The 16,688-nt window shown below is 35.8% G+C and overlaps 1 protein-coding gene across 2 annotated transcripts in view; it reads right to left on the reverse strand.

Moving 5' to 3' along the window:
- LOC127876827 (ubiquitin-protein ligase E3C-like) overlaps window positions 1-15,752 on the reverse strand; it is a 31,387-nt gene extending 15,635 nt beyond the window's left edge. The window contains exons 1-9 of one of the 2 annotated variants that reach the window (XM_052422304.1): window positions 15,558-15,752; window positions 12,159-12,212; window positions 11,759-11,833; window positions 10,146-10,280; window positions 7,387-7,499; window positions 5,994-6,127; window positions 5,335-5,488; window positions 2,031-2,296; window positions 839-975 (exon numbers count right to left, since the gene is read on the reverse strand). In XM_052422304.1, the coding sequence (XP_052278264.1) occupies window positions 839-975; window positions 2,031-2,296; window positions 5,335-5,488; window positions 5,994-6,127; window positions 7,387-7,499; window positions 10,146-10,280; window positions 11,759-11,833; window positions 12,159-12,212; window positions 15,558-15,623 (1,134 nt within the window). In that variant the 5' untranslated portion in view covers window positions 15,624-15,752. Of the gene's footprint in view, window positions 1-838; window positions 976-2,030; window positions 2,297-5,334; window positions 5,489-5,993; window positions 6,128-7,386; window positions 7,500-10,145; window positions 10,281-11,758; window positions 11,834-12,158; window positions 12,213-15,367; window positions 15,430-15,557 lie in introns of those variants that run through there. The other variant, XM_052422305.1, reaches the window with a different exon arrangement.
- Window positions 15,753-16,688: the final 936 nt, after the last annotated feature.

A 16,688-nucleotide genomic window follows, 5' to 3' on the forward strand; every position in this document is an offset into this window, starting at 1 on the left:
CAAAAGATCCTTCTGCCTAAATGGGATTTCCCCTAAAAACAGACGTCCTTTACACCAAACACCATAAAGAATGTTTGAGTTTAAGTAATTTGTACCAATGTGGACTGCACAGGCTTATTTTGGCGACACTTTATGAATATGCATTAAGTCCTGTTTTCCTATAGAACAGCTCAATTTTGAAACAAGATTTCTTGGTTAAACAGTTATAACCCCAATAGTTAAAAAGCAATCTTGAGATAAACGTTTTGATTTTAGTGGGATAAACACTGTCAGACAAAACTATAAATGACTCAAAAGGCCACTTGAAATAACTATTAATCCCAGGGGAGCATGTATTTGAGAATATGACATTATACAACTCTACAATCCTGGAACATTTGGCTAATTAAACAACACGTATAAGAGTTTATCATGACACCATTTGCATTAAGATAGGATTGTAACATGTACAAAGCAGTGGCCGAAACATCAATTTCAGATCATTCCAATGGCTAGTACTCCACAATTCAGGAATAATATGGATGAGTAATCAAATTTGATCTCGTTATTATGTCATTATATATGATTCTGGCTCTTTTTATTCCGCGTATGGGAAGCCTCTTCTTCAATCCAGATTGTCCCTAATTAGCCTGAGCAGACTGCACATTCTAATATAGAACGGCGCTTTATGAACATATATTGAACCATGTTCACCCAAAGAAAGGCTCATATATTACTGAAGCGGTGTCTGATAACATTAAAACAGCTCGACAATTATTCATTGTTCTACAGATATCAGCAAACCAATAAACTCTGCCCATCTCTGACTAAAGAAGATGAAAACATAGCTGAAACTCACATCATCATCTGTCTCCATGTCCTCTTCCTCATCAGAATCATCGTCATCATCATCATCATCACGGGCTGCTGGCAATGAAGGCAGTAACCACTGTATCACCTGCAGGTACCCACACACTGCAGAGTGGGGAAGATCATCTGAAACACAATAAGGAACAATCAAAACTCTGTAGCAAAGAAGAGTCTGCACAAAACACATGAGTGTCATGTTATAAAATATCATGACAGATTTGTCTGATGTTTTTAAGCTTATTTTAAAAAGGTAAGTGACATTGCACAGTTTTGATATGAAGATGGTTTCGCACTATTGTTCAATATGGTGCTTCTAGAATACACAAACATTAATGTCCACGTAACAATTCTTGAAAATATGTTAAGTTCTGCAACATTAGCAAAACAGGCCTTTTCCTGGCGTCCTATGGGTTCTTTAAAGTGACCCATTCCCAAAGCAAAATTGTAAAACCAATTTGAAACCAAATATTCCTTATTTGATGTTTGTTTCAAAATAATTGTCTTATAATTATAATTTCTCATCTTTATTTCAAATACATCTAAAAAAAAGTATGAACAAGGGACAAAATTGTCACAAAACCAGGTTTTCATTGTGAAAAAAAAATCTGATAAAGGGAGAAAACTCAAACTGAACTTTTGAAATGAACAAACAAAATTAACCCCCTTTGTAAGTTTGTTTTTTTAAAAATCTATTTTTAGTCGTGGCGACCTTGACATTGGAGATATTGACGTGATTCTTTCGTGCGACACACCGTCCCATGATGGTGAACAAATGTGCCAAATGATTCAAATATCACAATGAATGACATAGTTATGGCCAGGACAAGCTCATTTATGGCCATTTTTGACCTTTGAACTCAAAGTGTGACCTTGACCTTGGAGATATCGACGTAATTATTTCGCGCAACACACCGTCCAATGATGGTGAAAAAATGTGCCAAATGATTTTAAAATCTGACAATGAACGACATAGTTATGGCCCTGACAAGCTTGTTCCGCCCGCCCGCCAGCCAGCCCGCCCACATTAGCCAATCTAATAACCAGTTTTTTCCTTCGGAAAACCTGGTTAAAAATAAGATTTTATCTTAAATTTAAATTATTATAAAAAGTCATATACAAATTTGCTTTCATAAAATGCAATTTTCCCAAATTGGCAAGGAAAAGCCATGCGGGAAACTTACCCAGTGCCTTAGCTCCAAGAGTGACAAATGCACCCAGAAGCCATGCTGTTTTTTCAATAGGTGCAGGCTTCTCGGAAGAAGATTGGCCGGAGCCTTTGTTCTTCCCAGCACCTTGTTCTTTGCTCCCTGTGATCAAGGTGGTAATCAGATCCACAAAGGGAAATGGGTATTTGCCATACGCCATTGCAGGTATGAGGAACTGTGAGACCTGCTCTGAGTAGGCTGGACACAGCAACGTCTTGCAAACATAACTTAGAACCTGTTGACTGTAATAGACAGGACAACGTCTTGCAAACATAACTCAGAACCTGTTGACTGTAATAGACAGGACAACGTCTTGCAAACGTAACTCAGAACCTGTTGACTTTAATAGACAGGACAACGTCTTGCAAACGTAACTCAGAACCTGTTGACTGTAATAGACAGGACAACGTCTTGCAAACATAACTCAGAACCTGTTGACTGTAATAGACAGGACAACGTCTTGCAAACATAACTCAGAACCTGTTGACTGTAATAGACAGGACAACGTCTTGCAAACATAACTCAGAACCTGTTGACTGTAATAGACAGGACAACGTCTTGCAAACGTAACTCAGAACCTGTTGACTGTAATAGACAGGACAACGTCTTGCAAACATAACTCAGAACCTGTTGACTGTAATAGACAGGACAACGTCTTGCAAACGTAACTCAGAACCTGTTGACTTTAATAGACAGGACAACGTCTTGCAAACGTAACTCAGAACCTGTTGACTGTAATAGACAGGACAACGTCTTGCAAACATAACTCAGAACCTGTTGACTGTAATAGACAGGACAACGTCTTGCAAACGTAACTCAGAACCTGTTGACTGTAATAGACAGGACAACGTCTTGCACACATAACTCAGAACCTGTTGACTGTAATAGACAGGACAACGTCTTGCACACATAACTCAGAACCTGTTGACTGTAATAGACAGCACAACGTCTTGCAAACATAACTCAGAACCTGTTGACTGTAATAGACAGGACAACGTCTTGCACACATAACTCAGAACCTGTTGACTGTAATAGACAGGACAACGTTTTGCACACGTAACTCAGAACCTGTTGACTGTAATAGACAAGACAACGTCTTGCAAACGTAACTCAGAACCTGTTGACTTTAATAGACAGGACAACGTCTTGCAAACGTAACTCAGAACCTGTTGACTGTAATAGACAGGACAACGTCTTGCAAACATAACTCAGAACCTGTTGACTGTAATAGACAGGACAACGTCTTGCAAACATAACTCAGAACCTGTTGACTGTAATAGACAGGACAACGTTTTGCACACGTAACTCAGAACCTGTTGACTGTAATAGACAGCACAACGTCTTGCACACATAACTCAGAACCTGTTGACTGTAATAGACAGCACAACGTCTTGCAAACATAACTCAGAACCTGTTGACTGTAATAGACAGGACAACGTCTTGCAAACGTAACTCAGAACCTGTTGACTGTAATAGAAAGGACAACGTCTTGCACACGTAACTCAGAACCTGTTGACTGTAATAGACAGGACAACGTCTTGCACACGTAACTCAGAACCTGTTGACTGTAATAGACAGGACAACGTCTTGCAAACATAACTTAGAACCTGTTGACTGTAATAGACAGGACAACGTCTTGCAAACATAACTCAGAACCTGTTGACTGTAATAGACAGGACAACGTCTTGCAAACATAACTCAGAACCTGTTGACTGTAATAGACAGGACAACGTTTTGCACACGTAACTCAGAGCCTGTTGACTGTAATAGACAGCACAACGTCTTGCACACATAACTCAGAACCTGTTGACTGTAATAGACAGCACAACGTCTTGCACACGTAACTAAGGACCTGTTGACTGTAATAGACAGGACAACGTCTTGCAAACGTAACTCAGAACCTGTTGACTGTAATAGAAAGGACAACGTCTTGCACACATAACTCAGAACCTGTTGACTGTAATAGACAGCACAACGTCTTGCACACGTAACCAAGGACCTGTTGACTGTAATAGACAGGACAACGTCTTGCAAACGTAACTCAGAACCTGTTGACTGTAATAGAAAGGACAACGTCTTGCACACGTAACTCAGAACCTGTTGACTGTAATAGACAGGACAACGTCTTGCACACGTAACTCAGAACCTGTTGACTGTAATAGACAGGACAACGTCTTGCAAACATAACTTAGAACCTGTTGACTGTAATAGACAGGACAACGTCTTGCAAACATAACTCAGAACCTGTTGACTGTAATAGACAGGACAACGTCTTGCAAACATAACTCAGAACCTGTTGACTGTAATAGACAGGACAACGTCTTGCAAACATAACTTAGAACCTGTTGACTGTAATAGACAGGACAACGTCTTGCAAACATAACTCAGAACCTGTTGACTGTAATAGACAGGACAACGTCTTGCAAACATAACTCAGAACCTGTTGACTGTAATAGACAGGACAACGTCTTGCAAACATAACTCAGAACCTGTTGACTGTAATAGACAGGACAACGTCTTGCAAACGTAACTCAGAACCTGTTGACTGTAATAGACAGGACAACGTCTTGCAAACGTAACTCAGAACCTGTTGACTGTAATAGACAGATACTTGTTAATCCTTTACCTCTGCGCATTTTAACAGGTTTGTTGTACCTTAGAAAATCAAAAGAAATTAAAGACAATTTTTACTAGATTCAAGTTTTTAAGGTGTAATTTCCAACCCCAAGATACAGATGAACAGCAAACAGCATAAAACCTTAAGAGACTGCGAGTAACTAACAGGCAGTTCTGGTTTTATGCTGATTGCATAGAGCCACTTTCACTTTGCTTCTGACTGGAAAAGGGTTAAACACTGTGCTGCTATGAATTCGACCCAGAATTATTGATTTTTTTAAATTAAATTGCTGCTATTCCTCTTAAAATTGCACCTGCAGAGATAGAACAGTAAACACTAATACATAACAAGATGTTTGTCACAGACAAATCAGCGGTCTCTTAAGGGGTTAATATTGTCAGATCAAGAATAGGATATCTATAAGTTTCATAAACGTTGCTTTTAAAACTTTTTTGTTATGGCAGGATGCAGATTTTATTTTGCAATTATTTCTGTAACCATAGCACCCAGAATTTTGGTCTCACACAAACTTGAAATCACATGCATATTCATCAAACTGCCCTCTATACACAAACAGAATTTGTAAGACTGCGCAGGCTAATCGGGGATAAAACTTTACACACATGCATTAAACCCAGTTTTTCCACAGCAAGCATTATTTACCTGAATGCTGAGTCTTTACACTGCGCAGCATAGCAGATGGGCTGCATGACCAGGTCAAGAATGCTGCCAGCCACAGGTGTGGGGGGCTGGGGACCCCTCTCCATGCTGCCTGGCACCTTGTGCTCCAAAAGGCGACGCATGCACTCAAAATACCCTGCACAGAACAATACCATATCATCATGTTTTACACTGTGACAGATATCAGCCTTGTACAAGGAAAACTGGGCTTAGTACATGTGAATAAAGAGTTGTCCCAGATAAGCCTGTTCAGTCTGAACAGATTAATCTGGGACAATACTTTCTGTTGCATGCAATTCATCTTTAAAAGAAGCCTCTTCTAAACAAACATCCAGTCTAGGCAGAGAGTGCAGTCCGCACAGGCTAATCTGGGATGACAATTTACCCACATGCATCAAGCCCAGTTTTCAAAGAACAAAGCTAATATGAACCAGCCATATTCTGTTCTTGTACATTTTTCATTTACATCAAAAAGAAAACAAACAATAACTTACTATCGATATTTACAGCTGACGCATGGTTAGCATTAAATAAAAATGGTAAATTACCAATTTTATCATTAAGTCAGTACTCTACTTTTCATTTTTCTTGATTCCAATTTTGTCTTTAAAAAATCATTATCATTAAGCAAATCTGCTTACCCTTTTCAATGAGACATCGCCACAGGGTCTTAAGAAAGTTGGGGTTTTGTAAAGTGGTAGGAGTTGTGAATACCTCCAACATACGCATGGGGATTGCTATGGACTGTCCACTGTCAACAATACTCGTCAGATATCTGTATATAAACAAGACAGGTTCAAACTCAATACATTAAAATCAATGCACACAATTTTCATCAAATAAACTGTAGAATAAACTTCTTTCAAGTACAAACGTGTTATTAAAGTTAATAGTTCTCTGCTTTCAACAAAATTACATAGTTAATAAATAAGGTTTGAAAAATAACATTAATACAAAAGGGTCAAAGGCCCTAGATTTCCGAAATAATATTGAAATATAAGTTTTTAACAGTTAAACAAATTTGGTAAAAAGTGACTTCTAGAGTGTACACAAGCATTTTCTTAAAATAAACCATTCGAGGTAAAAAAACACAGCCCATGGGATATAAAAATTTGAGTTGAGCTATTAAAAATTGCTTGTGCAAGCAAGGCAGGCTACTTAAAATATCTTTCATTCGAAACCCGGTATTATAAAAAATTAAAATGAATAAACCTTTTAACTGTTACGCTGAGAGTGAAAATCCAATTTTAATGCATTTGTTTCCTATGTGTAGTATCTGTATGAATAAATATAAATGTAGCACTTTTTTGCCCATTAGTTTGGCTACTATTAGTCTTTAGTACTATTAGTATTAAGTCTGGTAGCCCAGTTGAAGAGGGGGTAATCATGTGATAGTCATGATGGCGACGCTAATGCAGAGGCAGGTATTTTTCGACGTTGTATACCCTTGATTACTTGTATTTATTGTTTAAATGCCGCTCACTGTCCAGCCATATCAGCAAGAAAGTTACTAGCTTTTATTTGTGTTGAAATTTGCCCTTAATCTCGACTTTACTGGCAGCGAAATTTCTTAGTGGGATGACCTAATTCAAGCTCCACTTAAAAAATTTGCGAGGAGTAGTCAAGATATAAAGCGAATTTCAATATTAAATGAACGCTAATCACATGTTTACTGATATGGCTGAAAAGTGAGCGCCATTTAAAAATTAAACCAAAGTAATAAAGAGTATAAGACGGCTAAAAAAACTGTCTCTGCACGTGCGTCGCAATCTTGACTATCACGTGATTACCACCTCTGAGTTGGCTACCAGAGAGTTTAAAATTTGTCAAACCCCAAGCTAGTAACCATGTTTAGACATCATGTGACCCAGTTTCTAGACCAGAACAAAAGTTCTGACAAAATTTCATGAAGATTGAACAATTTATGTTGCTTGCAGTGTGTTCAGGACTTCGAATAAGACAACATACACCAGACGACAAAAAAATGGTGATCACAAAATCTAACCATGACCAAAAAATCCGACACTCCTTTACCTGAGACAAAGTGTCAGGATGTTCTTGATCTGCAGGTGTCCCTGAGTGGAATCACTGGTGAGAATTCTTAGGTAGACGTCTTTATGCTTCACCAGCAGCTGACACAGCCATACCTGAAATATCAACGCAGCTGGGTGAATGAAGTTCCCTTTAATTAATTAGTGGAAAACACACTAAAAATGAGTCACACTGGGAAAACAGGGCATATGGTATGTGCATAAAATGTCGTCCAAGATTAGCCTGTGCAGTATGCACTGGCTAATCAGGGACGACACTTAAGGCTTAGTCTTGATTTTTGTTATAAGAGACTTCCAAAAATGCAATTAAATCGGAAAGTGCCGACCCTGATTAGCCTCTGCGAATTGAATGGGCTTATGTGAGATGATACTTTACACTGAACAGGCTTATGTGAGATGATACTTTACACTGAACAGGCTTATGTGAGATGATACTTTACACCAAACAGGCTTATGTGAGATGATACTTTACACTGAACAGGCTTATGTGAGATGATACTTTACACTGAACAGGCTTATGTGAGATGATACTTTACACTGAACAGGCTTATGTGAGAGGATACTTTACACTGAACAGGCTTATGTGAGATGATACTTTTCACCAAACAGGCTTATGTGAGATGATACTTTACACTGAACAGGCTTATGTGAGATGATACTTTACACTGAACAGGCTTATGTGAGATGATACTTTACACTGAACAGGCTTATGTGAGATGATACTTTACACTGAACAGGCTTATGTGAGAGGATACTTTACACTGAACAGGCTTATGTGAGATGATACTTTACACTGAACAGGCTTATGTGAGATGATACTTTACACTGAACAGGCTTATGTGAGATGATACTTTACACTGAACAGGCTTATGTGAGATGATACTTTACACCGAACAGGCTTATGTGAGATGATACTTTACACTGAACAGGCTTGTGTGAGATGATACTTTACACTGAACAGGCTTATGTGAGATGATACTTTACACTGAACAGGCTTATGTGAGATGATACTTTACACTGAACAGGCTTATGTGAGAGGATACTTTACACTGAACAGGCTTATGTGAGATGATACTTTACACCGAACAGGCTTATGTGAGATGATACTTTACACTGAACAGGCTTATGTGAGATGATACTTTACACTGATCAGGCTTATGTGAGATGATACTTTACACCAGGGTTCGACACTAAGGCATGTCCAACAGACATTGTCTAGTAAGATCGCTGGTCGGGCTAGTAAAACTGCGGGTTAGCTTGTCCGACTGGTCGTACATAAAAAATCTATACTGATTCATATGACTATAACTAACTGCTGTGAAAACCTTTTTCCTTAATGTGTAAAATTACTCTCGTATCCGTTATTTACATCAGAACAAAACTAGCAAATATAAATAAACCCGGAGCATTCACATGATTCATTGCTATTTTTAGACACGAAGGAGAGCTTCCCGCAGGAATTGCTTGTTTCCATTGGTCAAGTTGTCATCAATATTAATGATTTTCTGCAGTGTCGTAAAACTTTACAGCATGTTTTTACGACTTCTATCAAAAAAATCGGTATCGTCAATGTAAACATTTTTGCGAAGCAGACGAGAGAATATAATTTAAAGAATGGCTTTGTTCAAGTTCGAATTTTCGTCCGATAAATCAGTTAATAAAGAAGATTTCGCTGGTAAAACTGACAGGAAACGTAAATATGAAGAAAAACGAAAACGTCAAATTTATCCTATGGAAAATCGAGTCGGTTCCCATGGCTTGAATTTGACAAAGAATAGCAAACAAGGGACAAAATTGTCACAAAACCAGGTTTTCATTGTGAAAAAAAATCTGATAAAGGGAGAAAACTCAAACTGAACTTTTGAAATGAACAAACAAAATTAACCCCCTTTGATTTTTTTTTTTTTAAATCTATTTTTAGTCGTGGCGACCTTGACATTGGAGATATTGACTTGATTCTTTCGTGCGACACACTGTCCCATGATGGTGAACAAATGTGCCAAATGATTTTAAAATCTCACAATGAATGACATAGTTATGGCCAGGACAAGCTCATTTATGGCCATTTTTGACCTTTGAACTCAAAGTGTGACCTTGACCTTGGAGATATCGACGTAATTATTTCGCGCGACACACCGTCCAATGATGGTGAACAAATGTGCCAAATGATTTTAAAATCTGACGATGAACGACATAGTTATGGCCCGGACAAGATTGTTCCGCCCGCCCGCCAGCCCGCCCCCATTCGCCAATCTAATAACCAGTTTTTTCCTTCGGAAAACCTGGTTAAAAATATATTTTAGTTTCATTTGTTTTACTCCATGCATCAAAATAACTTTCTGGTGTACACTGATTATTTACTGATAAATCCTGATAAAACCGTTACATGATCCAGTTGTGTTTATTTGCTATGTCATTTACATTTAAGTAGACATCAGATTCGGGCTATTACATTTTAAGAGGAGCTTGTCCGATGGTCTTGCTGTTAAAAAAAGGTAATGTTGAACCCTGTACACTGAACAGGCTTATGTGAGATGATACTTTACACTGAACAGGCTTATGTGAGATGATACTTTACACTGAATGGGCTTATGTGAGATGATACTTTACACTGAACAGGCTTATGTGAGATGTAACTCACATGCATAAAACTCTTTTTTGATCAAAATTGACTTAAAAGTTGAGACTTAGTTTGAGATCTTGCTGTTGTTTTTACATTGTTGACATAACTCCCTGCCTTACCAGCCGTTCACCATCCACCTTGTCTGCATAAAACTTGCAGATCAACTTCACAAACTCTTGTAGGGTATTTTCAGTGTATGGTCCTTTCCCCACCATTGTCTTCATTTTATCAAACTGGAATTGCATGGCTCCTTTCTGAAAATGTCAATCAAGATTTGTTTAATTTCCATTCCAACATAACTGTTAACTACTTAACCATATCCATGCTGATAAAAGTGTGTGTGCTTAATGCATGCTAGACAGGTTGTGTAGAGATTAAACACTTGTTATATAATTTTAATTAACATGCAATAACAGCATGATGAACAAGCCAAACATGGTATTGTAGTCTATAGTTATTAGTATACTAAATAGTACAATAGTTTAAATAATAAATGTCCACCATGTACTATGAAATAAAATACCGATAATAATAATGTGCTGATACAAACTAGCATATCAAAGGAGTTCATTTACCCTGCACATTTGTCAGAGCAAAAAAGCACATATATTCATGATTTTTCTTGTTTTATAAATGTGTATGTTACCAAATTACCACAATATTTTAATCTCTTAATGTTCATGCAAGTTTTTAAGGCTTCATTTCCAACCATAAGATACTGATTAGTAGCAAAGTTTGCTTCTGAGTAGAAAATGGTTAATCATGTATAGCTAACCATGTGCTTTTACAACTTGCATTGGTATATTATATGTATGATAAAGTGGCTTTACATTAAATGTACCTTTTCCCATATTTTCGCATGTTTTGAAATTTGTCATTCAATGCTTTATATTGATAAATGTAAACATCAGAACTAAAGAGTTCTAGAATAAAACAAAAATAAAATAAAGAAATTAAACCACATCTGAGCTTGAACCACTGACCCTTGGAGTAAAAGTCAAGCGCTTAGACCTCTCCACCATAAGTACTTTCATTAAATTACTCGTATTTAATTCTTTATACAGTATAAACAATCCTCATAATGTCACAATAATATAATAATATCAACAGTATTTTGCAAATTAAATATTCATTTCGCGATTTTAATGCTTGATAATTTTCAGGTTTTTAAATCCTCAAAAGATGCATATAATTGATATTTTAAAGATTTGTAGGTGTTCAATACTGTAGTATTACTGTTTCCTTGAAAAAAACATAAGTACCAAAAAATTTGTAAATCTGAAACGTATTTTTCAATTAATCAAAATGTGACAAGGTCCCTTTAACATTAGCTAATCCTCCTAACATTAAGTATTTCCTGTCCTAGTTCTATGATAGCTATGTCTTGCTTGCTAATTACAACACTGATCAGTTGGTTTACAAATCCTGTGATGTTTGTGATATTGTAATTTCCTTAAAGGGCAAGATTAACTCTGCCGTAAAAAAACACAACAATGTCTGTATACAAGTGAAAAATATTAAATATTGTAGAAACATAGGATATAGAAATTAACCTAAATTAGTGACACTTGTCTTTGTGAAACATAAACTTTGTGAAATATATAAAAGAACATTAATTATTTATTATCATTAAACATTTAATTCATATCTAACATTACCAATACAAACTATATTGTTGTAATTATTGTCTAACTTTATACTTTGTGTAAATAAAATCTTAAAAAGTTGTCACCTGTTCCATTCGTATCCTGTGGCCACGGTAATATTTCTGGATCTTTATGGCATTTTCTTGTCTTAATCTTTGATCCTAAAAGGAACAATACATTATGTTGATAATCAAACAGAAAGAAGACATAAATAAACTTGAAATATAAACAATTTAGAAAATATCATTATTGGCAACTGCCTCATAAGTCAAGACAAAAATTTGTTGTTAGAAAAAAATCTTGACTTTTAATTTAGAACTTAAAGTACTTCTCATCTTTCAAACAATTTTAACTGTATGCAGCAAATGTATTATAATCAAAATTAATATAACAAATCAATAAATCAAGAGAGTAAAAGGTCAATAGTATTAGAAGAGTCAAGTAACTTTATAAAGACTATAAAGAACAAGGAATGTTTACACTTACTTCTCTTTTATTTCGTTCTTCTTGAGCTCGCTTTAACAGTGTTGTTCTTTCCTCCTACAAAATAAAAATTTGATGTTCAGATATTGACAAAAAAGCTGCACAAAATAAACATAGTCAAAAAAGCAAACCATCAATATATAGATGTTGTTAGTTGCGATATTCCAACTTCCAGCTGTCGCACACTTTGGAGTCCATGTACATGTATGGTTGGTTTTCTTTAAGCGGATGTCCAATAACCCATGTCAGAGTAACCCATCAGGCTATGTCATTTATGAAAGATCCTTTTTTTCCAAATGTCTTTCTTTTGACATTATCATTAATAAATCTACTTCGAGTAAAAATCTTTTTTTTTCTTTTGCATGTAAAACATGCATTTGTCAGAAATACAATGTACCCTTCTGCGCCACTTTGATTTTTATATTTTGACCTGTGACCTTGAAGGATGACCTTGACCTTTCACCACACAAAATGTGAGACATGTGTTTGTCAGAAACACTGTCCCATTCTGCGCCGCATTGATTTTTTTATAATTTTTGACCTTTGACCTTGAAGGATGACCTTGACCTTTCACCACTCAAAATGTGCGGTCCATGAGATACACATGCATGCCAAATATCAAGATGCTATCTTCGATATTGCAAAAGTATTCATAAAATGAGCGATTTTGGCCACATGTATTTGACCTCTGACCTTGAAGGATGACCTTGACCTTTCACCACTCAAAATGTGCAGCTCCATGAGATACACATGCATACCAAATATCAAGTTGCTATCTTGAATATTGAAAAAGTTATTGCAAATCGTCTACTGAATGTATTAACTAGGGTAACTGACATTTTGTGAATTGTTCAGTAATGTATATTTTCTGACATTTTCTAAAATACAGTAAGAGCACTTATGTGTTTTTTTGCATTCAAAATATTTGAGTGTTGAAATTATGGTAACTGGCCCTTTCTTAATTTTTTATTGTTTTAAAAAAAGGCATATCAATTTTGGAGTTTTGTTTCGTTTTTCAAGTGTTATTATTATACTAATCAGAAAATTTGAGTACGAAAACATGTGGATTATTTTAATAAAACAGTTTTTTGCTTCTCCTGAAAATTGAACAAAATGTCAGTTACGCTACTTTTTACATTCAGAAAATGACATTTGTTCGTAATGTTAATTTCGAAAATTTGGTAAAAACACTATTTTTACCAAAAAGGTTGACTTAATATTCTAACAGTTGATGTATGTCACCTTAATAAACATAAAAATGGAAAAAAGTAAAAATGTATAAAAATGTCAGTTACATGACTTATTACATTCAGTAGACAAAATGTTAAAGTTCGAGCAAACAGACCAACGAACCAACAGACAGACAGGGCAAAAACAATATGTCCCCCACTATAGTGGATGGGGGAAATAAAAAGCAAAACCACTTAAATAAAGAATCAGACATACATACTTTTCAAACCTCATAAAAACAGTAGTGGTCATACATGTACATGCCATAATTTTTTAGGTCCAAAGCGGGACATTCCATAAAAAGTTGTCGGGACATTTGACCAAAAAGCAGGACACCTAAAACGATCTATCATTCCACCTTTACTGTAGTCAGTATAATACTAATAAAAACTGTTGATACTTTTATTTAAGACATAAAACATCTGATATGAAGCATGAAATCTAACAATTTTATTAAATATTAAGACAATAGCAAACAACGAAGATAATATTCATCTTTTTAGAGTACAAAATCTGGAACATTACGACAACAATACTCATTATATTACTTTCAATGGCAAACATTAACGCAGGGGAGGTTATCCAGTACACTGAAAGTACGGGTTACAGTAAACTATCTACGGAACAGTTACATCAGCTTGACACGGAATTATCCCGCTATTTTGGAACTTAACATTGAATGTAAAAGACTCATTAATGACGTAGAGTTAATTTTAAAAAACAATTGTTTTGTAAACCGTTTCAAACAAAGACAAAAACAAACACATTTTCAGCATTTATTTCATTATAATACAACTATCGATAGCAATAAGCGACCACTATCTTGAAGACCACCATGGTGTGAATGCCTGATAAAATCAATAACTAGCCGATAAATCGCTGATAAGGTGTCATAAACAGCACTGGTACACAAGAGAAGTAGAATCGGATTGTTAATTGGGGGCAATAAAGGGATTAGCGGTGGTAAGTGTTAGCGAAACAGAGCTTGAATAGCGAATTTTATTGGGAACCTATAGACCTTACATCGTTTTTTATGATTGTCGGGACAAATCGTCTCATATCCGGACGCCGGGACAAAGGGCCCAAAAGCGGGACTGTCCCGCTGAGATTGGGACGTCTGGCATGTATGGTAGTGGTTGAATAAGATTGTCTGCCTAAGCATAGCAGGATAAATTGAACCACTGAGCACACTTACAGAAGTTAAGCGTTCTTTAACCATAGTTTCTCACTGTGACTTTCATGTAGATAACTAACAATTGATTATTGGGAAATCAAAATATTTATGAATGTTTCTTTTAGTTGCTTTACATTATGCATATAAACATTAATTACTTTAATGAATTGTATTGCCTCCTAAATTACATCTTCTTATGTATATGTTTGTAAATAATAATGAACAAATATTGATAATTATGTTTAGTTAAAACTTATTTATTTAAGCTTGGTAGTGGTAACATTGAAAGCCTTAGATGCATTGCAACACTCTTGAGTCTGTTTCATGGGACTTATAACCAGTACTTTATGTATTTGAGGGAGATTGAAAGACTGCTCCCACTGTGGGGATCAAACGGTACAACCCATGACCTCCTGGTTGCTAGGCCAACACAATATCCACTTCGCCATGGCAACCTCTCAATTCTTTCTTCACTGAAGTTCAGTAGATGCTCAAAGTAAAATCTCTTTCCAGGAAAGTGAAAATACATTTTTTACTTTAATTTCTGAACATGTAACTTCTCATGTGCTCAAATTATTCATAAAAAACTATATAATGATATATAGACATGATGAAATAACACTCTTAAATAATTGCTAAGATGTGTTTTATGTTAGATATTGGCTATTGCAGGTCTTTGACCCTGCGCATCAAATACAATCCTTGAGAGAGGCCTGTACTTTTTTTCATAAAATTGTAAATGATCCAATTTTTTTACGAATTGTAAAGAACTAAAAAATCATAACATTAACAAAAATTTGGTTTCTACCTTGATGCAATATTTGTAGATTAATCCTCAATTGAACATGAAATGTGACATAAAAACATATAAATACAAAAACAAACAGACCGCGAAACTTGTATTCACTAATTCAGACTAAAAATGTCCGGACTGATAAAATATTCTTGGGAAATTCCACTTTCCAGATTATGCTAGGCTACTTTCTATTTCGTGTTACCTTTTTACTAGCGCCCCGAAGAGACACAACTGGTTTCCTACGAAAGTCTCCTTCAAAACTGTACATTATTATATTATTTGATGATTATTACGAAAACACTTTACTTCAATGTTATTATGATAGGAATCTAGTCGTTTTGCCGATTCATTCGGTAAACATTAGATGCAGACGTACGCGGTATCATAGCTTTTGGGTCCAGATTGATACGGTACGGTGTGTACTACGTAATATAAAGGGAAATATGCTTAGTTTGCGGCTCGGGTTCGATCGTGTGTTCTATGAAGCCCTTTGAGCAAAGACCTATCAATATACATTGATAGGTCTTTGCTTTGTGTCATCGTCAAGAATGTTTCGGAGGAGAATAGTAGGTCGTTATAGTGCAGAAGTAATAAATGAACCGATCATAATCTGACTTAAACGGTTATTGTTCGGTGTAGTACTTGATCCTTACTAATCTGAGTCATGAAATTCTTGACAGTGGTGTATACGGTTTTAATACAAATATACCGGTAGAACTAATTGAGACCTCAGACCTATAAAAAATGTATTTGTTGAGACCTATCAATTTACGTCGAAACAACACATTGAGAGTGCTTATACGTTTTTCATTGAATCAAATAACAAATGAACTTAATTTATGTACAGCGTTTGCATGTTCGTACACGGGTTTAAAGGGATCTTTTCACGCTTTGGTAAATTGACAAAATTGAAAAAAATTGTTTCAGATTCGTAAGTTTTCGTTTCAGTTATGATATTTGTGAGGAAACAGTAATACTGAACATTAACCATGCTCTAATATAGCCATTATATGCATCTTTTGACGATTTTAAAACCTAAAAATTATAAAGCGTTGCAACGCGAAACGATTGAATAATTTGGAGAGTTCTGTTTTTGTCGTTAAATTTTGTGAAACTACGAAGATTGCTTTTTATAAGGTATAAAATACATCAAGAATGTGTACTCGGCGGAATAGCTCAGTAGGCTAAAGCGTTTTTACTTCAGGACTCTGGCAGGACTCCAGGGGTCACTGGTTCGAAACCTGCTCCGGGCAATGTTCTTTTCCTTTTTTTTATTTTTTTTCTTGATTTTTTACTGGAGCTTTTACGATCCAATGTTTACATTTAGCAATAT

The sequence above is a fragment of the Dreissena polymorpha genome, chromosome 4, assembly GCF_020536995.1.
Source record: "Dreissena polymorpha isolate Duluth1 chromosome 4, UMN_Dpol_1.0, whole genome shotgun sequence".
Classification (NCBI taxonomy): Eukaryota; Metazoa; Mollusca; class Bivalvia; order Myida; family Dreissenidae; genus Dreissena; species Dreissena polymorpha.